The following is a 24,718-nucleotide window of genomic DNA, read 5'->3' as shown; positions in this document are numbered from 1 at the left end:
TCTTGGAAAACCAAGACAAGATCAGCTAAAACACTAGGGCATTTGACGTTGGCCACTGGAAGAACGCTGGGCCTGGAATCAAGGTTTGATCAATGCTTCTGACACATGCCAGCCAAGGAGCCCTATTGAAACATTCCAAGGCATGTGTTCTCACTGGTGACAGAATCCCTGTCTGCAGTGCTGCCCTTGTTGTGCTGTGGCATGGACCGACGAGGTGTTCATTGAGATGCTGCTTACTACTGACAAGTGTGAAGCAGAATTTTCCAAGATCCAACAAGCATTTTGCACAAAGCATTGTTGGTGTTATGGTGCCTCTTACCCTGCCCCCCACGGCATCTGCTCCTACCCCTTGGGGCCAGGGCTCCTGGGTTCTTGGGCTCCGTTTCTTCTCCTTTTAAGGGAGAAGCAATCCTCACCTTCCCCATTGTCACTCCATCTTTTCACACTTGTCTCCCCACACTGGTCTCGCCTGGTTTTCTTTCAGAGACTTTGAATGTCCTTCCACTTCTTGCACCAGGGTGAGAATGAGGACAAGGAGTAATAACACAGGTGAGTATTAAGTGGGTTCATTATTGATCTCTCGGCATCGTTTGGCGGGCCAGTAGAAGAGTCCATGTGGATTGTTTCATAAACTAGAAACATGAAGTTTGCTTTTTATAAACTTTTTTTGTACGAAGATGGAATACTAGACCAAGCAACTTGTTGGAAAACTGAATTATTTATGCATTTCTTTTATGTATAAATGGAACATTTTGATTCAATTCTTTCTTCAAAGACTAGATAATAAATGTATAGTATCTATTAAATATCAGTGAGCTGGGATATGTTTTTAACTCAGCATTATTCTTGGCTTGTTCTGCTCTGTCTCTTATAGATCAAGGACAGGAAGCCTGGGTGACATTTCCCAGAATCCCTTGCAGCCAAGGTCCCCAGTTGGAATCACCTATAAGGGTTCTTACTAGGATATGGCAGCAGAAAAGAAGGGGGGAACACTCATAGTCAGGGTGAGGACAGTCAGCCGATGTGAGGCTTGCAGGGGTGTCTGGGTGGGGTCTTAGAATCACACACCCCCGTGTGGCTTCTAGTAGTTTTGTGCTTCTAAAACTTTAGCCAAATATCCCCCCAATTATTGATTCTACAGTCCCGTCTTTATAGAAAATCATCTTTAGCCCCCTTAATTAAAAAAAAAATGGATATAATTATCTACTTAAAGGATGTTGCTAAAAAGGTGGCAAATACAACAAAAAAACTAGCTCTCCTCAATGGTGACATCCTATGGCACTATCCTGTGATACGAAACTAGAAATTGACTCTAGTACAATAGTATTAATTAGATTATAGACCTCATTCCATCGTACCAGTTTTTGTATGGACTCATTGCTGTGTGGTTGATTTCCAGACAATTTCATCCTATTTTTGGATTCTCTATAGTTCTAGCTCTGGTTTTAAGGCTGAGATTCCTGGTCTTAACTTCCTGTCTAGAGTGATCGGTCTTTTCCTAGCTGAATCCTGACTGATATGATCGTTAATTTCCTATTATTTCCCATTTGAATCTTTGAAGTAAGATTTTGTTTCTTACATTCCATTATGTTTATTCATTTATTCAATGAAAATATTGCTCATTGATAACTTTCCCCATGTTTTCTTACCCACTTCTTCGTCCAAAACACTGTCACTGGACATAGCAATCACTCAAACATATTTTAGTTGTTTATTGTACTTTTAGTTGCTATGTTCTCATAGTAATCAGAGTGAATAAAAAATGTAATCCTGTTTTAACCTTTCCTTGATAATGATAAACTAACTTACACTTCAAAGATAGGAAACAAAAAAATAAGAGGTATAAAGATGGGATAATGGTCAGCAAAGTTAGGATTACTGACATATAACATAATTGTACATCCAAACAATGCAGCCAAATTTAAAAAGACTATTAGAAGTTATACATGAGCAACAGGGTTACGAGAAAAATAATAAATGTATCAAAAACAGCTTTCCCATATACCAGAAATAACTAGATCGAGAAGAGAATGTTAAAAATAGTCTGAAACCCTTGTGAGCTTGAACTGATCCTGATTTCTCTTGCAGAGGAAGCAGGGCCTGGCCTCGCCCTGACTCTGGGCTGTTCCCTCACTCTGTCCCCTCATCAACTCAATGTGTGTGAGGAGATTCACAAAATCTTGGTAAAATGTTTTTTTTCTCTCCTGATCCTTACCTCTGACTCACTCATCCCGAGTGATGAAAATGTGCTCTGGGGGATGCCAGCGTAGAAGCAAACACCAAGATATCCGTGTCCATTCCCAGCGAAGACACATTTCCTGCCAAGGCACCATGGGCTACAGAGATGCTTGGGAGCCAGCTTACTTTTTTTTTTTTTGCATATTTCCCCTAAGGCAATGTAGCAGCAGGAAACCATCTGTTTCAGAAGGTGCTTAGACTCCCCATGGTGTCCGCTTTCCCAGGATAAATGAACTGTCTACCCCATACAACTCTGAAAGTTTGCCACTGTCTACTCAAGCACTAAGAAGAGACTCCTGGCTAACATTTAGATGGGAGCACTGTTCATTCATTCATTCACTTACTCATTCATTCATTCATTCTTAATTAATCTTCACGACTATATGTGTAGAAAATCGAAATCACTTGTCCAAAATCTCAAGGCTCCCAAAAGGTAGAACCCCCCAAAAAAAAGAGACTGTGGCAAGGTCTGAGTTTACCCTTGATGCCCCCACAGTAACTACTTTTCTGGTGGGTTACATTGCTTTTCTACCCACTGAGGTTTAAAGAAATTAGGGTTTGAGGGTCAGCCTGAACACTGCCACACATGAACCCTAATAAGTCACACTGGCTGCATCAACCTCGTCTATCTAACTGAGAAAAAGCCATTCCTTAAACATTCGTAGGAAACTACCAGGTAAATAAACAGCACCGGTAACATATTAATAACAGAGAATTTGTGCAAGTGGTGTGGATGCTGCAGTTTGGAAAATGCAAATGTAGAGGAAGCCTCATCTTGACTGTGGATGGAGCTTGTTAAGAGGAATGTTTAGCTTTGTCTCTGGAGTATGGAGTGAATTCTTGAGGACCACAGAGCTTTAGTAGGGCTACACAATTTCCATCACCCCCCAAAGCTAATTCAGAAGGCTCTGTTTTCCCTAATGATCACTCTCCTTTGAAGACTAGAAAGTGCTTTCTTTCTAATTTCATTTTAAGATTCTGATTGAAAACATTCAAATGCAGACCAGGCTTCAAAGCATAGTTTGCAACCAAAAAGGATTTCCTGGTTTACACTGCTTAATTAATGATAATATTGAATCAAAAGAACAGAGTTCCCAAATCTCAGGAATTTCCATTATTAGCAGATGCGACCTCCATGTAAACAGTAAAACCAAAATGTTGCTCAAAAGAACTCAAGTCTCCAGCTTTCCATTCCCTAAACATTGCCATCTTTTTTCGCCCCCCCCCCATTTTTTCATTCTTTCATCTCTGCACCCCGGTCACAGGCAACTGCATGTGCCTCTCGTCTCAGCTGACAATGAATTTCCCCCTTACTTGGTGGATCACCCAGAATAAACGTATTTTCTGAGACTTGGGTAAATGAAACAAGACCTCACAGCTCCTGCAAAGACCACAAAGGAGTTGCACAAATGTCACATGTTATTTGAAAGGTAAATCTGTTGCCAGAAAAGAAAAAAGATGAAAATAAGAAAGAAAAGGATTATCAGAAAGAAGATAAGAAGCAGAAAGGCAGGACAGGGAGGGAAGAGCAAGAATGAGAGAAAGGGAAAAGAGGAAAAAGGAAGAAAGAAAGACACAGTGAAAGAAAAACAGAAGCGGAGGGAAGGGGAAAGCAAAGGGCCACGTCCCGTGACCCCAAATAAACCAGACACGACAGCTGCGTTTGTCCGTGGGACTCTGCCGGCCTGGCCTGTTCCCTCCCACCTGTCCATCTACTGATGCACCAGCTAAGGACTTAGCAAGGCCCCACCGCGAGGTAAGATGGCGCCCCTTCAGGCAGGAGGCAGCGGTCTTGGTTTGCCAGGGACTGAGCGGGATCCCCAGATGTGGGACTTTCACTTTTAGGACTGGCACAGACAAGTCACAACAGTCTGCCTGGGACAGAGGAATTTTCCAGGGCATGAGACAGTGCTAACATCAGAGTGTCCTGGGCACCTTATCTTTGGGTGAAACCATAATCCTGATATCTTTTGTCCTTTGAACACTTGTGTAGGAAATAGCTCATTTTATTTTTTTTTTATTTATTTATTTATTTTTTTTAATAATAAATTTTATTTTTATATTCCACATACAATTGCAGCCCCCCCATTCTGACCCCAATCCCTCCCCTCCCGCCCCTCACCCCCCAAAAAGTGTCTCTGGTTCATAGTTTTTTGTTGATTTTGATTTTCACTTTCTTATAGTTATTCATTTTCCTGGTCCCTTATTTAAGTTTTCTAGATTCCTGCTATGAGTGAGACCATCCGGTATTTTTCTTTTTCTTTTTGGCTTATTTCGCTGAGCATGATCCCTTCCAGCGCCATCCATGTTGCTGCAAATTGCATGTGTTTATCTTTTTTGAATGCTGAGTAATATTCCATGGTATATATGTACCACATCTTCTTGATCCAGTCATCGATTTTTGGGCATTTGGGTTGTTTCCAAAGCTTAGCTATTGTAAACAGTGCTGCTATAAACATAGGGGTGCAGGTGTTCTTTGGAATTGATGTTTCTGTGTCCTTTGGGTAAATACCTAGGAGTGGAATTGCTGGATCATATGGAAGCTCTATGTTTAGTAGGTCCAGAAATCTCCACACAGCTCTCCACAGTGGTTGGACCAGTTTGCACTCCCACCAACAGTGCAGAAGAATTCCTTTTTCTCCACACCCTCGCCAACATTTGTTGTTGCTAGTTTTTTTAATATGTGCCATTCTCACTGGTGTAAGATGGTATCTCATGGTAGTTTTGATTTGCAGGAAATAGCTCATTTTAGCTGAAATTTCATGTGTCTTCCTTGTATTCAGCTAAGTATTGTAACATCAGGGTAGTCATTTTTCCTGCCTTCCCAGCACCCTGGCATTCTTTGAGTAACTCCCTCCCTGTCCTATGTGTTCTAACCCAGCAGTCATGCCTAGTGCCTACGCTCTCACCGCCTTCTCTAGATGAGAGAGTCAGCCAAGCCAAGCCACCCGGTGCATCTGGACACTGACAGGTCAGGGGGGAATAGGTAACTCAAGGAAGATGGGTTTTGGAAGAGAAAGTCCCTTGGTTTTCATTGAAGAGGACCGTTGGCCGTCTTGCCTACCATGTATGACAAGGTTAATAGGCAGCAGGGGGCGGGGAGGGAGAGGAAGAGGAAGAGGGAGTGGAAGGAATAGGAGCATCATTTGAGCCCCTGGGACCTGGCATGCCCTGAGCTAACCCCATTCCTAGTTGCCCAGTGACGTGAGCTATTTTATTTTTAATTACATTCCTCTTTTTCTTAAGCTCTCCTGAGTTGGGTGTCTCATGTGCAAAAGGAAGAGCTGTGACCCACAGAAACACATGGGCTTAGCCTTCCGCTCGGAACTCAGTCTTGGAATCTAGGTATGGGCCGAATCACCATATGACATGGAATCAGCAGTGCCTGCCTTCTTTTGGCTGCAAGCATGGCAACCTCACTGGGCTCAAGCTAGGTATTATCATTTCTGTCTTCCACGTTAGGAAACAATGCAGCAAAGGTCAATAGCATGTCTACTGCTGCTTATTTATTTGCGAACAACCTGGAGTCAAATCTAGGGCAGTTTGACTACAAGGATTCATTTCCAGTTATTTGTGTTGCCTGAAGTGAAAGAAATATCTGGCTGTTCTTTGCTGCATAGCAAATGCCTTGAAAAGATACTGGTTGAGCCCCCCACCTTGCATGTGAACATACAGCTGCTTGTTGCTTCCAAAATTCCTGTTTCACTGATTATTTCATGATACATGAGTGTGCAAAATAAGATGGAAAACCCCATTCTACTCTGGTATTTATGTTTTGGACTGCATAAACCTCCAGGCGACCCTATGTCAGATTCCCAAATTTATTCCAGCTTTGGTTTGCACTGAAAATCAAGAGATGAGATATCTGCCTCACGAAGGAGTGATTCCTTACCTAGTCTACTCTCTGTGCAGAGAGATTGTTTAATTGTTTCCCATAACTCAAACTAACACACTGATATCACACTGTGTTGGTAAGACAGTTTTCTCATGTACTTGTTCACTGATGCCACAGATTGATGCTCAACCAGAAAACATGTTTTTCCCTGAGGCAGTGTCCTCCGCAGGGTCTAACAATCTCAGAGTACACTTTAGGGATGTTTGTGTGCCTTCTCTCTAGTTTCACTCTATGTGAAGTTATTACAGTTCAAGACTGCCTGTTAATCTTAATGCTAGAGAAACAATGTGTCTTGTTACAGGGGGGATGCTATTCTATCATGAATGTCTCTGGCATTACCCACTGGGCATCTCCTCTCTTGAATCTCCCTCCCTACTATACAGTACCAGCGGTGCTCATCAGCCTTTATAGCTTTAATGCTGCAGCATAATAAACATCTTCCAAACCAGTGCCTTTGAACAGCAAACATTTATTTTTTCTCATTCATGACAGGTTATGAAGCTTGCCCAAGATCACACAGCTCAGTAGATGATGGAATCGAGATTCATTCATTCATTCATTCATCAGATAGCATTAAATCCCCACATAGTGCCATACACTGGGAAGACAAAAAGCAAAGCAAACCAAAAGCTATATTTTAGTTGATGGAGTTAAAAGTGAAAATAATGTCATCACAGATCTGAGAGCCAGTCAAAGAGCATGAACATTGACACAGGAGAGATTTGACAAGAACCGATAAAGTCAGCCACACCCAGGGGCTGAAGGGCAGGGACACTCTAGCCAGAAAGCAGCTGGTTCTGTCATTTCATTGGCAAGAAGGGAGAAAGAGAGGAAAAATTTTTGAAATGATTCCTTCGGTGTCTACATGTGCCAGGCACTGGGACGTAAGACAAATCCGCGTAGTGACCTCTGCAAACATTACACCTCTGGCCACGGTTTCTTTGTGTCCAGGCCAGGACAGTCTCTTCCTCTTGGCGTTGTCTTAGTTTGAGCCTCCACACATCCTTAGTTCTCTGGGCAGACTTTGTCAGTTGCCTCTCAAAGCCCATTTGCCCTTCTTTCTTGCTCACAGAGGACGTGTCTGTCTGACCAGGTAAAGACCGCCTTCCCCGGCTCCCTGGGACCAGTCAAGGCCACGTGACCCAGCCAGCTGGTGCAGCCACAGAAGCAGAGGTTGCTGGGAAACCTCCCAAAGGGACGATTCAGCTGGTGTCAGCGTTCAGATGTTGTTCTTCACATTTTTGGCATTAGCTCAGGGGGCAGTCACGACGAGGAGGAAGAGCTGCATCTTGTGGCTGTTACACCAAGAGTCGTGGACCCAGAGAGTCTGTTACTACCAGGAAGGCAGAAGGAAGCCAGATCTCTGATGATGTCTGACGCCATCCCACCAACCCTGGACTGTAACCGCCCCAAACTTCTTTTTAGATGAGAAACATAAACTCCTCTTTGGCCAGACCACTGAGGTTGGTTTCTGTTACCTGGGGCCAACTCTGACACCGCTCTGTTGCCCATCTTATTCTCACTATGGACTACTTTCAGATTTCTGTAGAATACTTCATTGTTGCAAAAGAGTTGGCTTCTCATTCAACAAACTTGCTGGAATCATTCATTTTTCTTTCTAGATGAGGCATTATTTGGCTAAAGTCAGTAACAATTCTGCTTGAAAGAAAACACCAATTAAACATGTTCTTTTTTTTTTTTTTTTGCTTTGTTTTATTTAACCAACCCTCCGACACAGAATCATTCCAGCCTCTAGAAATTTCCAACCTGGCTGACTGCGCTGAGCTTGTATGTTGCCGCCCATGGCAGCGTCAAAGAACTGAGAAAAATCAAAGCTGGAAATCAAAAAGGACATCCAGTGGAAATGATGCAAGCACAGAATTAATGAGGCTTCTTTTAAAGTGTCGTGCTTTAATTCTGTAACGTAACAGTCATGTTTGGTAGAAAGGAAGCACAGACTTCCCAGGTAGAGCACTTAGATTCAAACCCCTGCCAAGTCACTTAGCACCTGTCCACTTGGGGGCAATATGTTCATCTGTTCAGGTTTTAGTTTTCCACTCTGCAAAATCGCGTTGCTGATGCGGATGCCTATTTACAGAACTGTGCAAGTTCAATGGTAAGCAGTGATGCATGAGGGCGGTTCTGTAGATAATAAAACATCAATTTTTCATTGAGGGGTGAGAAGATGTGTTAAGTGTGAAATTGCACCAAGTCTGTCCTATGCCATCTGGCGTGGATGCAGGTGTGACATTGAGATGCTGCCAGTTACCTGGCATGGAAAATTCTCTGCTGGGTTGTCCTGAAGGTCTTTCAAAGTTGGATTTCTTGCAAACAAAGGGACCAATCATTAATGGGAAGGGGGAAGGAGGAAGACATCAATCATGTTTTGAGAACTTTCTATGGTGCTTTGGTGTTTCACATCATGTTATCTCCTTTAACCAAGTGGAGACTTCAAGCTACATCAGAAGTCCTCTGAGGACAGGGCTTTGACATTTTTCAAGAGGAGTTACCCTGGATATAACAGCCAGAATCAGGAATGCTGGCTCAGGTAAGGGAAGTCTGGGCCTGGGCAAGGCTTCGGGAAGGGTTCTGGGATCTAAACTTAGCTTAGACCTGAGGGAAAGAAAGGACAGGAATTTCCTAACCATGGAGATCTACCATATCAGCTCTTCATACACACACATTTTAGGGAATAAGAGGGGTAAATGTTCTACTCTGTGATGGCCATTGCCCTGAACACTTCAAATCACTGACTCATTTGTCTCCACAATGACCCCACGAGTCCCTGCCTTACAGGTGAGAAAATCAAGGAATAGATGGGCTAGGTGACTTGTCCAGAGTTACCCAGTGGATTGGAAAGGACCAGTCTGGCCCTGGGCCCTGAGCTTCAACACGATGCTATTTTACCTCTAGAGGAGAGAATAAAAGCAAACATGTGTCAGACAGCTGGGCTGTAAATCTCAAGGACTCAGCACCTCAAGGCTCTCAAAAGCCTTCATTTGCTTTCTTCGTGGAGGAAAGTCAGAAGAGCCGCCCAGAGGGTCTTTCGGTTTTCAGTGAATTGAAATGTAACCATCCACTCCTCCATAACCAGGCGCTCCTTATTCTGATGTGAGATTTAGGGATCTGGGAAGACATCTGGAATTTATTTGTGCCCCTTGGGTTTTGAAATTCAATATAAAATTCCTACAATGAAAGAAACAAAGAAGTCCGAGCAGACCCTCTTCGTGGACTCTGACTATCCTGGGTGTGTGTGTGTGCAAACTGGGTTGTGATGCCTGATAAACTATGGTGGCGAAACCCCTGGACAGCCTGCTCAGAAGGGAAAGTGTGTTTTCAGAATCAGGTTGTGTCTCGATGTACATGACAACGAGAAGGGCTATATTTCTGGCCTTTTCCCCGCCCTGCTAATGTTGTAGAGCATGCAAGTGATTAACTTGTCTATGTTGAGATTAAATATGGCACAAAGATAATCAGAAAAAGATCACCTCGACTGTCCCAGGCTTTCGTTCCCATCCCGAGGAGACAGCATGGGCTTCCGACGTAGCCGGGACTGGTTTTGCCATTTTATTGCTTGTGTCATGTTGGGAACCTCCCCAAGCTGGCGGACGCCTCGAGCAGAAGTGGGAAGGTGGAAAACAGTGACACACATCGGAGCAAGAGCAGGCCGCTCACAAGGGCTGACATGGGGAGAGCTTGTGAGGACCCTCTGGAGAGGAAACCCAAGAAGTAACATCATAAAACAGCCTCGTGTACCCGGCCAGGGAGTTTGGACTCTTTCCTGAAGGCAGTCAGGAGTTTCACACTAAACAGAATTGGTTTCCCTTATTATGAATGTAATAGTTTATTGCAGAAAAACAAAGACAAGAAACACATTAAATTGAATCAAGCTTACAGAACTACTGTTAACCTCTCGGGATGTTTTGCTCTATGGTAGATGGATGTTTTAATAAAAATGTAATAAGATTGTAGCCCCTCTTTTATAATCTCTGATATAAAGTTATAGAAATCCTTCGGTAAGTCAATGTAGATTGGCTCCCATTGTTGTTTTAATGGCTCCATGGTATTAAATGACTGGATGGGCCAACACTTCTGTAATGTGGTTCTATTCTGGGAAGTTTAGATTGCTTCCACAGGCAGGAATAATAAAGCGCCCTGTCATGAACATCCTCATAACTAAATTTTATCACACATCCATGATTACTTTCTTAGAATAAATTTTACAACATGGAAGAATATGCTTATTTTTAAGAATTTCATATATATATTGCCAAATACTCCCAGCAACGTTGCATAAATTCACCATCCTACCAGCAGAGTTTGAGGCCACTCATTTTTTTTTTTTTAAAGATATATTTATTTATTTATACAAGCACTGGGCACAGTCAGAAGCGCGGAAGGGTGAGAGAATTCACCAGAGCCAGAGCCGGGAGTAGAGCAGGCAGAAGGACCGAAGTACACTGCTGAGGGGAGCAGTGGGTGGCAGGAGAGGTCTGCGTGCCATGTGGGACCCGGGGAGCAGCCGGGATCGAACCGGTGGTGCAGAGGCTGTGAGCAGCTTTGCAACCCAGCGCTCAACCGCTGCGCCACCAGGGAGGCACTGAGGCCACTCATTTTATTCCAGAGCCTAAGAGGATGACCATTAACTTCTGACAGATTAGAACATGTCCCAGGAAGGTGAAACTGGGGGAATTTTGAGAGATGGGGAGACGGAAGGGGGGATGTGGCCATCTTGAGAGAGGAAACTGGTAGTGTCTTCAAATATCTGTGGAAAGAGGGTTGACTTTATTCTGGGCAGTTCTCATGGTCAGAATTAGGAACAGGCAGTAGACATTCCAGAAAGAGAGTTTGTCTAAATAGGACCAAGATTTTCTATCACTTCAGTGCTAAAAGATTCAAGTGCATGATTTAGTACCTTGGAAATAAGTACTGGTATTTTGATAACCACTATTCGTCCTTTGGTAATTGGAGTGTTTGCATTTGTTTTGTTTCTATCGCATTTGAGTGAAATCACATGCTTTTTGTCTTTCTCTGTCTGAGCACAGCCCCCTCTAGATTCATCCATATTGTTGCAAGTGGTAGAATTTCACCATCTTTTTCTTTTATTAATAGCTGTCAGGTTTGATGCAGTCGTTATGGAAAACAGTAGGGAGACTCCTCAAAAAATTAAGAAGAGAAATATTATACTGCTAACACCACACTGCCGGGTATTTAGTCAAAGATAGATAAACCCTAATCTGAAACGATCCTGCTGCATCCACTCAGCAGAGCCTGAGAGACCCACAGAACATCTGAACAGCCAGGAGAGTCCCCCGCTGGTCTCCAACTTGCCGTCCTCCACAGCTTAATCCTCCTACAACTCTGTCCACATGCCGCTCTCACGCCATTGCTTCATCCTCTCTCCTTGAGAAGAAAGGCGTCCTGCCCTCCTGGATCCCGAGTCCTTCACACTTTGGACTCTTACCCAATTCTTACGTATCATTCATCTCAATGCTTTCCTTCCAGAACGTTCTTAGATCGAATAGGGCTCCCTGGCCTTTGTCAAGAACAACCCCCCAACTCCCTGCTGGGTATGTGGATCCTCTCATTCCTTCAAGAAGCTGCCCTGCCCAGCCTCCTCTCCTTTGAAGCTTGAGACTTCTGAACTTTATTTTCCCTCGTTGGAAAATGGATTTTGATGAGGATTAACTGTATAAAACTAAGCCTTCCACGAAACAGCTCTGAAGGAGTTGGAGAAGACCATGGTACTTCTTCGTGGAGATTCGTGAGTTTTTAGAAATCCCTCCACTGGAGCTTAAGACTCACAGGAAACCTCAGCTTCCAATTTCCAAGGTTCGACTAGACACAGGGCCTACAGCTTCATTGCGTGATGTATTTACTTTTTGATTATCTTCTAAGATTCCGTCTTTCATTGATTCAAACACATTGTTTTAAAAAACGAGGTAAGATTGGCTCACAACACTGTGTGATTTGGGGGTGCAGGTTCACACCTTCAGATATATGTGACCACACCACACCCACCAGCAAGGCACCCACTATCTTCCATGGGACTCCTTCTGCCATTTGCCCTTCTCTTTCCCTCCCCCTTCTAGTAGCCCCACCTTTACAGACAGATTTCTAAGGTTTGCTGTACCCTGGGTTTAAGAAGCAACGATGTCATCCCCAGCTTTTCTTTCTTGGGAAGTGGGCATGTGACCAGCTGGGAGTGAGAGGGAGGCCTGCATGAGGTCATGTCTGCCCAGCACCTCATCAGGATGTGGGGCTCACGTCTGCCTTTCCTTTCTCCCAAAGCCTCTCGGCACCAGTCAGGGGCGCCCTAGACAGAACTCTTGCCTCAGTCACCCCAAACTCCCTGGATGATGTGGTCTGCGACACAAACTCTATCTGAGGTGTTTGTTTTTTATGGGTGCATCACATGGCTTCCCTCAAACTTTTGTTAGATAAACTTTTGAAGAAACTCTGAAAATAAGAGCCAAGAGGAACACGCTCAGCCAACTGCCCTTTTATGGGCATAGCTAGTGATGTGTCCAAACTAAACAGTCTCCGTGTGGTGTGACCCAACTTTATTCTGAATCTAATACTTGTCCTGGAATAACCTTGCTGGCCAGTTTCTTTTAAAACACAACATTCAAATGTTTTTCTAAAAGGCAACATAAAATGCCACTGGCTCTTTTGTGTGGATGTTGCATAAGCAATTTCCAGGCCTCTTGAATGGAAGAGAAGCAGCGTTTTGCTCACTCCTCATCTGAGTGCACGGGGCAGCTAATTGCCCTGTCTGCAGAAGGAAGCCTGAATGGGAACCATCGCTTTGACACACATGATGCAGCTATTTGCAGCAAATGTGATAGCTTCTATTAGATTTCATTCTCCTCTGGGCTGGTATCCTAGAAATCAAAGCAGACCACAGATACCTGGATGTACTAGGAAGTAAGTATTGCCTGCAAATGGACACTGAGTTTTCAGGGGCCACCCAGGGATGTGGAGATCAGGTTTTGGGAAAAGAAGGTGGCCAAATGAGCTGGCACGGGTTGAGCTATTTGGCAGACAGAAGTCGGCAGGAGCTGTGTGCCCGGGAAGGAGGACAGAGTGGACAGATGGTGGACAGGAACAGCATGAGAGTGCCAGTTGCTGTCAAACCCCACTGCACCTGAGCACGCAGCCCGGGACACTGAATTTTCAGATCAGCTGGTGTGAGTAGCCCCAATTCTGGCAGCTCCTGCTGTGCCTCCCTTGGCATCTGTCAGTGATGGCAAGACCGCAGCCCATCCCTCTCTAAAATGTTTAGTGCCTGGCCAAGCCCTCTGGCCACCCGAAGTAAGAGCTGTGGCTCTCTCTGTCCTCCATTTCTTCCAGGTACTCTGGGGTGGGGACCCTACCTTCCAGGGAACAGTGTTTGTTATTCTGCAGGTTTCCATGGAAACATGCAGCTCTCCAAGGATTGGATCTGTGCTTTGTCTGGAGGCAGAATGGCAGAGTGAATAAAACATGGACTTTGGGGTCCCATAGGCCCAGGTTCAAATCCTGGTTTTGCTGCCTTCTGAGTCAGGGCAAATCACTGAACCACTCTCCACCAGCTGCAAGTTTTCTTCCTCTGTAGAATGGGAGGCAACCACAGTAGAGGTTTCCGGGAAGTTTGGGGATGATAATCCTGTAACGTATTTGACACACAGCTGAAAATTTAACACACGGCCATTGAAATGAACTGAGTAGTGCGGCATAAAGCAGAGGACCTGCTCCAGGTCAAGAGCCCCTGATGAATTTCAAATCATCAAGATGAAACCGACTGGTCAATGCAAACTTTTTTCACTATTTACCAAAATTTAAATGACCAGCATCTAAGACATAGTAGACTCATCTTTGGGTTCCCTCCATTTTCTGAAAATAAATGATTTGGCTTTTGTTAACTCCTCAAGTTCCTCTTCCCCAAGTTTCCTTTTGGGCTCTACCTTGTTTTTTGAAGGATTTCGGTGGACTAAGCCCTGCCTGTTTCCACTCTTCCCTGGCCACTCAGCCTTTCACAGTCTAATTGCATTTCCGCAGCTGTTCTGCAAAGGTCTCTCTAGAATTAGGAGTTGCGATGCGATGCGCTCAGACCAGCATGCAGCACACTGCCTGTCAGCTCTGCAGCTTCCACCCCACCGGGCCCACTTGCTTTAAGACAGCTCTTCTCCCCCTTGGCTGCACGTCAGAATCACCTGGGGCCTTTAAACATGCTATCGGTGGGTTCCCACACCCAGGGATTCTGATGTAATGGTCTGGGGTGGAGGCTTGGCTTTAGGTTTTTCTGAGCTTCCCTGTGGATGACGATGATGCAGCGAAGGTTGTGAGCCACAGTCAAACTTCCCTCTTTCCTTTCTTTGTATAATGTTGCCAAGCTCTGTTTTTCCACCTGCCAATCATTTCTGCTGAATCTCTTTTAGGGGCTCACTCGAATCCTGTTCAGAATGTGGTTTTGTGTAGTAAAGAGGCAAGGCTTGTAATTCAGACAATGTCGAGTTGGACTGTAGCTGCGTTCTTGTTAAAGGAAATTTGCAATTGTTAATCAAAAAACCTACTGAATGCAGGTTCAAGGGATGGCTGGCTGGCTATGGGAAAAGAAAGAAGGTAGGAGGGGAAGAAAAGAAAATCCTATGCCTCATGACCCAAGCAGCTGGATGACCGTGTGTATCTAGGCTTTCCCAGCGCATTTCAGGCGACGTACCAGGAATGTTACCCTCAGCTATGGCTCAGCGGACACCACATGACAGCCTCATGGACGGAGACTATTATTCTTATTTTTTATCACAAGAAAGTGGAGGGAGGGAGATGGAACTGCCCAAGGGCACAGACCTGAAAATGTCAGCACCTCGATTTTAACTCAGGTCAAATCCTCTCTGCATTAGATTCCCAAGAAATTGAAGGCAAATCTTGGAGAACAGTTTCAAAATTCCTCCTTGAGGGCAAGTCTAAGGGCTGAAATCAGCGTTCTAGGCGCTGTCAGCTTTCTCTTCTCCAGTGTAGACCTGCAGCCATTCCTTGATTGCCTTGGTTTTAATACGTCTCGTTCCCTGTACCATGCCAGCTCTAGTGCAGCTGGACCTGGCCCCGCTGACATGTGACGTCCGGGGGGAACATCCCTGGGATGGCCACGCTGACTGGTGTCAGGTGCATCCTGGGAGAATGTCTGGACCAATAACCAAAGGGCTGGAATTCAGGTCCAGCTTTTCATTGCAGGGGAGTGGCCGGCTTGGAGATATGGGTTAATGCGCAGGCTTGAGAGGAAAGAGGAGAGTAAGAGGAAAGAAGATGAAGAAAGTATCTTCAGGGGCAGTAGAACAGGATTCAGAGAAGTCTTTCCTCCCTCCTGCCTCCCCCTCCCTTCCCTCCTCAGATAATTTTCTCCCATAAACGACCCAGCTGTAGCTTGAACTCGCTTTCCGTCAGCTTTCTCTCAGCGAGGATGGCAGATGCCCTGCACAACATCCGAGCGACAGCTTCAACTACAAATCGCCTTAATTATAAGATCTGGTTTCTTTGCTACACAGAACGATGTAGAGCAGGACTTTGCACAATAAGCCCGGGAGGCAGGGAGAGGTCAGCGGATGCAGGAAAGCCAGCTGAGCGTTGGGGAAAACAGTTGTTCAGAGGCGGGATGAGGATCTGGGCACAAGAAAGTGAGTTCATTCTCCCTCCCTGAGCCCCGCACCCAGGACACACCAGAGAAGACATGAGTCACCTAAGTCTGAAAGGACTGGGTTTGGCCGCCAGGAAGTGAAATTTCACGCTCAAGCACAGTAACCAGATGGGGCCTGAGGTGCACATATTTTGCTGTTCCACTGTCTCATGGCTTTAACTTTCGATTTCTACATCAACTGCTTTATTTTGCATGTCCTGGAACTTACTTTACTTGGTGTGGAGAAGGGGATATGCTGACATTTATGGGGTCTGGCTGTAAACCAACCCTGGGAGCACCTTGACCCTAGACTTGCAGCCTCCAGAACTCTAAGAGGGAATTTCTGTTGCATAAGCCACCTGCTCTGGGGATTTCTGCATGTGAGCCCCAGTGGCCTCGTCCAGGGGTGTGGAGATTTAAAGTTACCAAAAGAGGTCAGAAGGATCATCGATGACCCCAACTTGCCCTCCCCTTTGAGCCTCAGCAGTAACATGTATTCTAAATTTTCTCCTCCAACCCAAGGGACATCAACCCATCCAGCGCCACTTGCCAAGAAGTATTCACACGCCCTGTGCCCATGTGACAGTCTGGCTTTGGGTCCTCTTTGCAAAATAGGGATAAATAGAGAGAGGTTGGGGGGACCGAATGAGGGTTTCCCTGCAGACATACCTTCTGTGCTCTGTTAGATGTGACTATTTCCAGGGGAGTGTTAGTGTGCTTGTGTGTACATGTTTATTCAGGAAAGTTTGAAGGGCAGGAGCCCTTGAGATATCCCATGAAACAAGAAAACAGGAACTATTGATGTTTCCAGGTGACACTGAGTTGAAAAATATGCAATTGCTCTTCTTATAGATGAAGCACATAGTAGGTGTTTTTATAGGAACATTATGTGTATGTTTATTTATTTACTTATAGGAACATTTTACATAAAAAGCCAGAGAAGTGAATTTTCTTGAAAAGTCTGAAGATCTGCTACCTGGAAACCACCGGAGCAGGTGGCGACTGCCCATCTCGGGTGGACACGCAGTCCTGGGTCTCCAGGTCCTGGGCACATGATTTTAATATTATTCTATAATTAGTCTTTCAATAATTAGGACAAACTCTCTCCCTGGAGTTGGAGGTAGAGACAGACAAATGCATGTCAGATTTTGAGCTCTCTTCTAGCTCTGTGACCACTAACTTGTTTCTTTTGCTAAAAGTCCATGCATTTTACCTTGCTCTCATCTTTCCAATGGGATTAAGTCTCCTCGCTGCTTCCCACAGATGAATGATGAAGCGAAGTGTAAATGTCTCTATGGAATTGCTACTGTACCAGGAACAGTCACACTTTGTTTATGTTGGGGAAAAAGTCTCATTTAAATATTTTTAATTAGAAAGGGCTACTGAAGGACAAGTGTTCTGGACTGTGAGAAAATCAGGAATCCTTTGTAGGAATGCGTGTGGCTGGGCGGAAAGGGTGTGTGGGTTTTAGAGAAGGGCACCACTTGAGTGGAAATACTCCTGTCTCTCAGTTCTTCTAAGGTCTTAAACAAGCTAGTTACCTCTTGCTTGAAAAATGGGGACAGGGAGACTGTAGGTGCAAAATGCAGGTACCTGTGAAAACACTCCTGAGCTGGTCCTGATGATAGCTCCCCTGGCGGCACACTGAGCAACTGGGAGAAGCCATTTCATTGTTTTGGGGGGCATGCATTTCCCTGATGTCTATCGGCTCCCTGTAGGGTGCATGAAAATACTCACTTAGGGAAATACTCACTTGAGCATGGTCTCTGCCCCACCTTACCCTAGGAATGTTGCCCAGTCCTATGAGTTTTCTAGTTCACAGGAAGCAGACGTTCCTTGAAAATAGCAATTCTTACTTTCATTTCTGAAAGTCCAAGCCCAAGAGTTGGGGGTGGGGGGATGGAGATGAGGGACCTGTACTGGGAGCTCCCCCAGACCTGGAGAGATTGGGGTATCCAGGTCAGTGTATCCAGGAAATGCTCATTAGTTATGGCCAGACCTCCCAGGCAGAGGGCTGCTCAGGCACTGGAGGGCCTGGCCTTCACAGTGACCCGGGTTCCCAAATGGAAGTTGAAGAGTCCACAGCCATCAAAGCAGTATATGAATGGGCACCCTTGGTGTGTGGGAAGACCACCTTGGTTTTGGAGGTTGAAATTTCTGAAATGAAAGTTCCTGCTGGCATGAATCCTTGGAATCTGATACAACTGAGTTAAAGAAAATGAAGTGACATTTCTTGCAGAACTGTGTTTCGATGGGGTAGATGGAACTCAGATTTTCGGCATCAGGAATCTGAAGATAAACTAATTCCTACACTTTAGAAGCTTCCTGTCTATTTGGGATCTGGCAGAAGTCATGGTGCCAACATGAATAAATATCATTGAATATACTACAAGATCCCAGTGTGGTATGAACTGTAGCAAGAGCTCTCACAGCGAGAGACAGACAGCTGGGTTTTGCAAAAGGCAAATAGCTAGAGATATGAGTAAAATTTTCCCCTGAAGAATATGTTAAAATACACCCTCCCCCATCAATTCATGCCAATACTATTGTTATGTAACTGCTGTAGTCCTAAGCTCTTAAATGCTTATAGGCCCTAAAGTTCTTTTGGAAATATGCCTGTTTGATAAGAAGAATCTGGATCCCAATGATTGAATAAGAACTCTACAGTTAGTTCCATGGAAGTGTTTAGCAATATATCTTCATGGAATTTGAGAACTGGGAAGGTCCTCAAAGTTCGACTAGTACGCTCTGTCCCTTCTTTTGTCCACCCATCCCATTTTTACAGGGGTGAGCTGGATTCAGAGAGACTGCAGGGCTGGTCATGTGAAACCCATTACGACAGACCAGGTCTTGGTGGTGACTTAGAAGGTGGCCCAGGGTGGACCTCCCCCCCTGAAGTGCTGTGAACACGCTGGCGTGGTCTTGTACCTGGACAAACACCTCTTCGTAACTGCAGGCTCAGTCTTGGCCCCTCCCATAGAATGATTAATCATCTTAGATTCTTGCCCTCATCATGTTACTTTCTTGTTTATAAACTGTTAATCATTGTTCCATTAAAAAAACCCCAAAGTTTGTGTTATGGTATTCAAGGCTTTCTGTGATCTGATTCCAACCCAGTCTTTCAGCACATTCCCTTCTCTGTGCACGCACTTTGCTCTACCAGGGTGACTTCCCAGGGCCTCGCTGCCCTGGTTTCTCTCCCACTTTTGCTAATACTCTCCTTGCTGCCTAGAACGCCCCTCTGCCAATCTTCACCTGACCTGTGAGGTCAGATTGCACATTACTTCCTCTGAGGATTCTTTTCTGGGTGAGGGGTGGTGCCGAGCATCAGCTGCATCTGAGCTTGAGACCCTCATCTGCCCTTAACTCCTGGAAGACCCAGGTGGGTGACACCATTCTCTGGGGCTCAGTCACCTCATCTTTGAGATGGACACATCAACACCCACCTCCAGCTCTATAAAGACACATGGTCAGTCATGTTTCAACACACTGAGCACAGCTCCCTAAAGTGGTGAATGTCAGAGAGTGCCACCTCCGACCTTCATTCCGGGACCCCGCCGTCTCCTGTTCTCTGAACCCCAATTTGCTCTGAGCCTCTGTTTGCGTTTTCCTCCTAACAACTCATGTGCATCTGAGATATCAGAGTGCATCTTTTATTTCCCCTCTCCGACTGATAATTCCTTGAAGGTAGGCTGCTGTTTTATTTAGCTTTTGTCCCATGCCTGGCCCTCAGGAAGACAATGCTCACAGTAGGTCTTCAAACCATGGGCAAAGGCTGAAATTAATGAGAAGATGAAATTAATGAGAAGAGTCTGCTTTGCTCTTGCTTTCCTGTACTTTCTACAAGTTGACAGTAGTTCAAGGTCTAGTTTAGCTGTAACTCTATGGGAAGCTGCTTTAATTTCAGCAAGCCGACATGCAAAGTCCCTCTTTGCGTTCTCCACCTACTTCTAGGCTGGTCAAGCTGGATGTCTCTGTCAAGGGCCACGTTCAAAGAGCCTTGGTGAATAAGGTTCTGGCACAGACTAGATCCTCTTTTGGGTGGGTTCAATTACCATGGCGTCTCTTTCCTAATTGTTCCAAGGGTTGGTTCTCCAGCCTGGGGCTTTTCAGGTCTGCTTCCCAGACTTGGGGCTTGAGACTGTCCCTGCACCCTGGAACAGCCTGGTTCCAAGCCATCATTAGACGCACGGCGGGGCTGCCCGGCAGTTCATCAGTTAACACGGGCCTCCCTCGGTCCCCTGCGCCCCCACCGTCCCTCGCAGATGTTGCCTCTCCCCCAGTCTCTCCGAGGCGAGGAGGCAGATGGGGCCTCTTGTTGGGTCCTTCTGGGGAGGACCCTGACCTGTCCTTTCCAGGGCACTGTCCAGGTTTCATGGCCAGCCCCCCCGGCCCCCCAAGGACTGAGCCTCAGATGAGTCTGCTGCCGAGGATTTTGCAGCAACCTGGTTAGCTGCCTCTTTGTTTTTGTCCTGTCTGGGGCCTTCTCCGGCCGGAGGTGGGGTCTATGGCTCTGGCTTCCAGAAAAGCCGCCAGCCTCGCGGGGAGCGGGGGTAGGAAGCCGGCGCCCCACACCCCCGCAGTCCCACCACGCGCTGCGCATGTTCGGCCGCGCCCGTCCCCAGGGCGCGCTCAGGCGCCACGCAACCCCGGCCTCCCAGCCCTCCCGCTGCCTGCGATGAGGTCATGGGGTGGGGGCCCGGGGACCCCCTCCGAATAGGGTGGGGGCTGCCCGAACTGGCCTGTGAATGGAGAAGGAAGAGACGGAACCATCTCGTCTCTCCAAGGCTCCGGGTGCTGGCGCGCGCGGGGCCAGGGTAGAGGGTGGAGGGAGCGACATGGATGCGCAGCGCAGGCCCACGAGGCTGGGGCTCACAGACTGCACGAGAAAGGAGCTGCAAGTCCGTCGTGACACCTTGCCATGAGCTAATGGGGCCGCCTGCTCCCTTCTGCTCGCCAGTCCCAGTCCTCTCTGACCTGAGGCTCCTTCTGACAACGCCTGGGGAGGCCACTGTCATCCACCTTAGCTAATCACAATTTGACACAGACAGAAACAATCTTCCAGAAACAGCAAGAGCTGATTCAGTATGCAGGTGGGGCCGGTCCAGCCAGCGCATCTAGGGCCCCCTTGCACTGCCCCCCCAGGCCTGAGGGCCTCTGCTAAGGTTTCTGTAGCCCTGGGTTTTGCAGACTGACATGGCTTAAGATGTCCCCAGGGGCCTGCGAGTACCTATGTGTGCACGGAGGGAGGATCGCAGCCCGCAGGAATCTGCACATTTCTGTGGAGAGCTAGTGCTTTGCTCCTGGAGTGTTGCCTGGGAAGACCGGAGCGCTGATAACAGAGACCTTCTTCGGGGTTGAGGACCTCCCTCTCCCCGGTTTGGGCCCCCCACCGAGCCATGAAAAATCAGGACTTTTCTCACCTCTCTGCTCCCCACCTGTTTCTGAGCTGCAAGGGTGAAAGCAAAGACCCCAGTCCCCAGTTGGCGACCTGCATAGCCGGTCAACTGCAACCTGAGCGAGCAAACCTTCAGTGGGGCTGTTTCCTCTCGCTCCCCCTGGGGACATAATCCCTGCAACATCCTCTTGTGTTCTGACCCAGGAAAAGCAAATGATTTATTTAACTTTTAGAAGCAGATTCTGCAAAACAAGTTTATAAGAAGTCATAGCAACCACACTTCAGAGAATTTTTGGACTGATGTTCTAATCGTCCATGGGAAAGGTCTCTCAGTTAATAAAAGCCGGCAGCTCCGGAAGTCAAGTTCCCTACACCGGGAGAAGAAGACCCAGCTACTCTGGCCTTGGGGCCACCACCACACTGGAGGATGCTGGTCTGCACATGGACTGCAGGTCTTGAAGACCCACATCCATTTTTTAAAAGAAATGACCTTTATCACGTAGTCAATGACATTCCAGAGGGTCTTGGGTCCAGCAGAATAGAAAGTAAGAGAAAGCCCCACCGCTGAGGGTTTCTAATTGCTGATTTATCATTTGTTGACATACTTCCTGCAAGTTCTCTATTTCGTTACAAGTAGCTGTCTTAAGTTCTCCAGTAAATATTCCCGATGAATACCAAACAGGCGGAAACAAGAGAAAAAGTGCAGCAAAAACAGTAACTTACCTTCTCTAGACGGCACGGATGTCAGACTTGCCTGCTTTGGCTGTCCCATGAAGTTAGAAACCTTCCAAAAAAAGTAAAGCAGAAATATGCATTTGGTATTCGAAGCTACTTCCGAACAATACAAAAAACAACTTGAGGAAAAAATAAAGTGCTCTGAGCTGGAGAACGCATTTGAAGCTTGGAGCTCATGCTGTTGTTCAAAGCTCTGCAATTGCCTTTCTGGGTTTAAATAACCTTCCGCTCCTCCCAGGCACTAGCCAACTGCTATAATTTAAAGCAACTGTGATCCTTCCCATAATACTCACATTTCAAAGCACTTAATATATACTCTCGTTAGGAATGAGTTAGGGCGCTGACGTTCTTGTGCAAACCCTGGCCAGAGGCAAAAGAGGAGCAAAAAAGCTCCCGGCATCTACACACTTGTATTTCTCTCCCTTATCCGCTGTCCTCTTACTGTGTCCTCCCAGTTGCTTTTTTGCCTTTTGAAGTGATGTCTTACAGCCAAATGGCATTGCTATGCTGGAAGCTTAAAAAAAAAACAAAAAACAAAAAACCCCCCAAGAACCAGCGCATAGAAAACTCCGTGTTCTATCTTCTGAAACAATGGTAACTAGTGGAATTGTGTCTAAGCATCAGTCCTGCTAACACAAAACACAGTCGCTGCTATGTAATTATTCCCTAACTTGTCTGTTTGACAGTTGGAAATTAGTGTGCATTATGTTTTCCTGAGAAGGGGCTGATACCTAAAATAATGTATTTGCATGATCTTATTTTAACATTTCTCTTGTTTATGAATTGTAAGCTTTGGGAAGGACACACACTTTGCAATCTGTCCATACAGTTAAATAAGTCTTCTGCCTTCAGTCTTAGCTGATGTTGCTGCTTTTATTATTTCTATCACCTGTCCCCAACTACCATTCTCTCTCTCTCTCTTTCTCTCTCGCACACACACACACTCACACACACACACACACACACACACACACACACACTTGTGGATTCAAATTGCAGCCAACTTAATATGGTCAACTAAAAATGATGATTAAAATTGTTTATCTTACATCTTAAAGCAGATGTGGCAGGAAAGCAATTTAGAAAAACACATGAGAAGCCTTCAAATGATCTTTCATCCAGCGTCTCTATTTTTAGAAATTTATCCCAAGGAGATAATGGCAGATGTGCTGGAAGGTGTGGGTGAAAAGGGGCTCATTTTAGCATTGTTTATACCAGCTCTGAGACAGAAACAGCCTATATATGTTCAACAAGAGAAATAAACAAACAAACAAATAACAACATAGATAATAAGCGTTTATTGATTCCTTAGGATCAGACCAATGACAGTTTGAGCAACTTTTGCAAATATGTGGCCGCTTGTGCAGAGAGCAAACGTAGGATAATGTGGACTTTTTGCCACATTTAATGAATGGTTGTGATATAACTAAATCCCCTAAGTGAATATAGGAAACAGTCATTAAATAAGTGAACCATTTGGTGGGGAATAGAAATGTGGACACAGGCATGCCCTATTAAGGATGCTCATTGTGTATACTTAGTCAAACCAGTTTCAGGACCAAAACCTCATCAATTATTTCAAACACTATAGATTATTGTCCACTGTGATTTTTGAGTCACCTAAAGTAGCTGTCATGCTATGGGCACAGAATAATGTCTCTGATTGAAATAGTGCAAGAGAGAAAGGCTCTAAAACTATAGGGAAGTGGTTATGCACTCAGAATCTTTTTCAAGACTGAAAACAACTTCTTTCAGTAGCAAGAAGTGGATGGCAGGCTGCCTGGGGGACCAATTCCTCAACAAACACCTCACAAGGGACCCAGGAGAGGAACCTGGAAGGGCCTCTCCCATGTCTGTCTCGCCATGTGTCTCCGTTCTTTGGTTTCTGAATAGGAATTTTTTAATGATTAATTTATTTATAGAAGAACTGGGGTACAGGAATTTTTATGGTGTTTGTCCCATCACTGTTACACCATTTGCAATGTGTGTGTGTGTGTGTGTGTGTGTGTGTGAGAGAGAGAGAGAGAGAGAGAGAGAGAGAGAGAGAGAGAGTTGTCATTTTAATTCATAAAACATTTCCTTTTAGTTCTTGGGTCACCAGATTAAGATATACCACATCCACACTGGACTTGGAGCTGCGTGCAATGACTGGAGTGAATGTGAGGTGTTTCCTTTGTGGAAAGGCGAGTGTGTTCTGTGTTTGCAATGATGGAAGGAAGTAGACATTTGCTGACCAGAAGAGTAAACTATGCAGATACTTTTAGTGTTTACTAATATCTACACATTCCTCACCATTTCCCAGCCTCCCTTGCAGCTAGGTTGCCATGTGACTGATTTCTGGCCAATGGATGTGAATGGAAGTGATGTAAGGTTAGTTCTGGGCTGAGGTGCTTAGCAGCTCCTGTGCCTACTCGTTCTTTCTCTCTCCCTTTTCGCCCATATGGCAGGAAGCAAACGACTCAAATACTGGAGTCAAGTAATAGGAGGAGCCCACCCCCAAGGCTGCCCTTAGGACATCGCTGCTGGTGGGGGAGCCTGCTGACCTGCACCAGACATTATTGAGTAATATACAAATTTCCCTGTACTTCCCCCACCACTGAGCTTAGGGGTTTTTCAGAATAAGCTAGCGTTCAATTACTCTACAGCAGTGACATCTACCTCCTTTACAAGATTCCTGGAAGACTGAATGAGATTTTTATATACGTATATATACTTATATATGTATATAAAATATGTATATAAAATATCTCATATATATATATGGAATGAAAACAGCCTGATACAATAAAAGCTGCTCAGC

At 45.5% G+C, this 24,718-nt stretch overlaps 1 protein-coding gene across 2 annotated transcripts in view; it reads right to left on the bottom strand.

Moving 5' to 3' along the window:
• Positions 1-22,378, bottom strand: part of C1QTNF7 (C1q and TNF related 7) — a 65,336-nt gene extending 42,958 nt beyond the window's left edge. The window contains exons 1-2 of one of the 2 annotated variants that reach the window (XM_037530257.2): positions 22,212-22,378; positions 21,907-21,967 (exon numbers count right to left, since the gene is read on the bottom strand). In XM_037530257.2, the coding sequence (XP_037386154.1) occupies positions 21,907-21,955 (49 nt within the window). In that variant the 5' untranslated portion in view covers positions 21,956-21,967; positions 22,212-22,378. Of the gene's footprint in view, positions 1-21,906; positions 22,115-22,211 lie in introns of those variants that run through there. The other variant, XM_037530256.2, reaches the window with a different exon arrangement.
• Between the last annotated feature and the right edge of the window lie 2,340 nt (positions 22,379-24,718).

The sequence above is a fragment of the Talpa occidentalis genome, unplaced genomic scaffold (genome assembly GCF_014898055.3).
Source record: "Talpa occidentalis isolate TD23 unplaced genomic scaffold, MPIMG_talOcc4v2.1 talOcc4.6, whole genome shotgun sequence".
In the NCBI taxonomy this organism is placed as follows: Eukaryota; Metazoa; Chordata; class Mammalia; order Eulipotyphla; family Talpidae; genus Talpa; species Talpa occidentalis.
The sequence above is the reverse complement of the archived record's forward strand: the minus strand, read 5'-3'. Positions and strand labels throughout refer to the sequence as shown.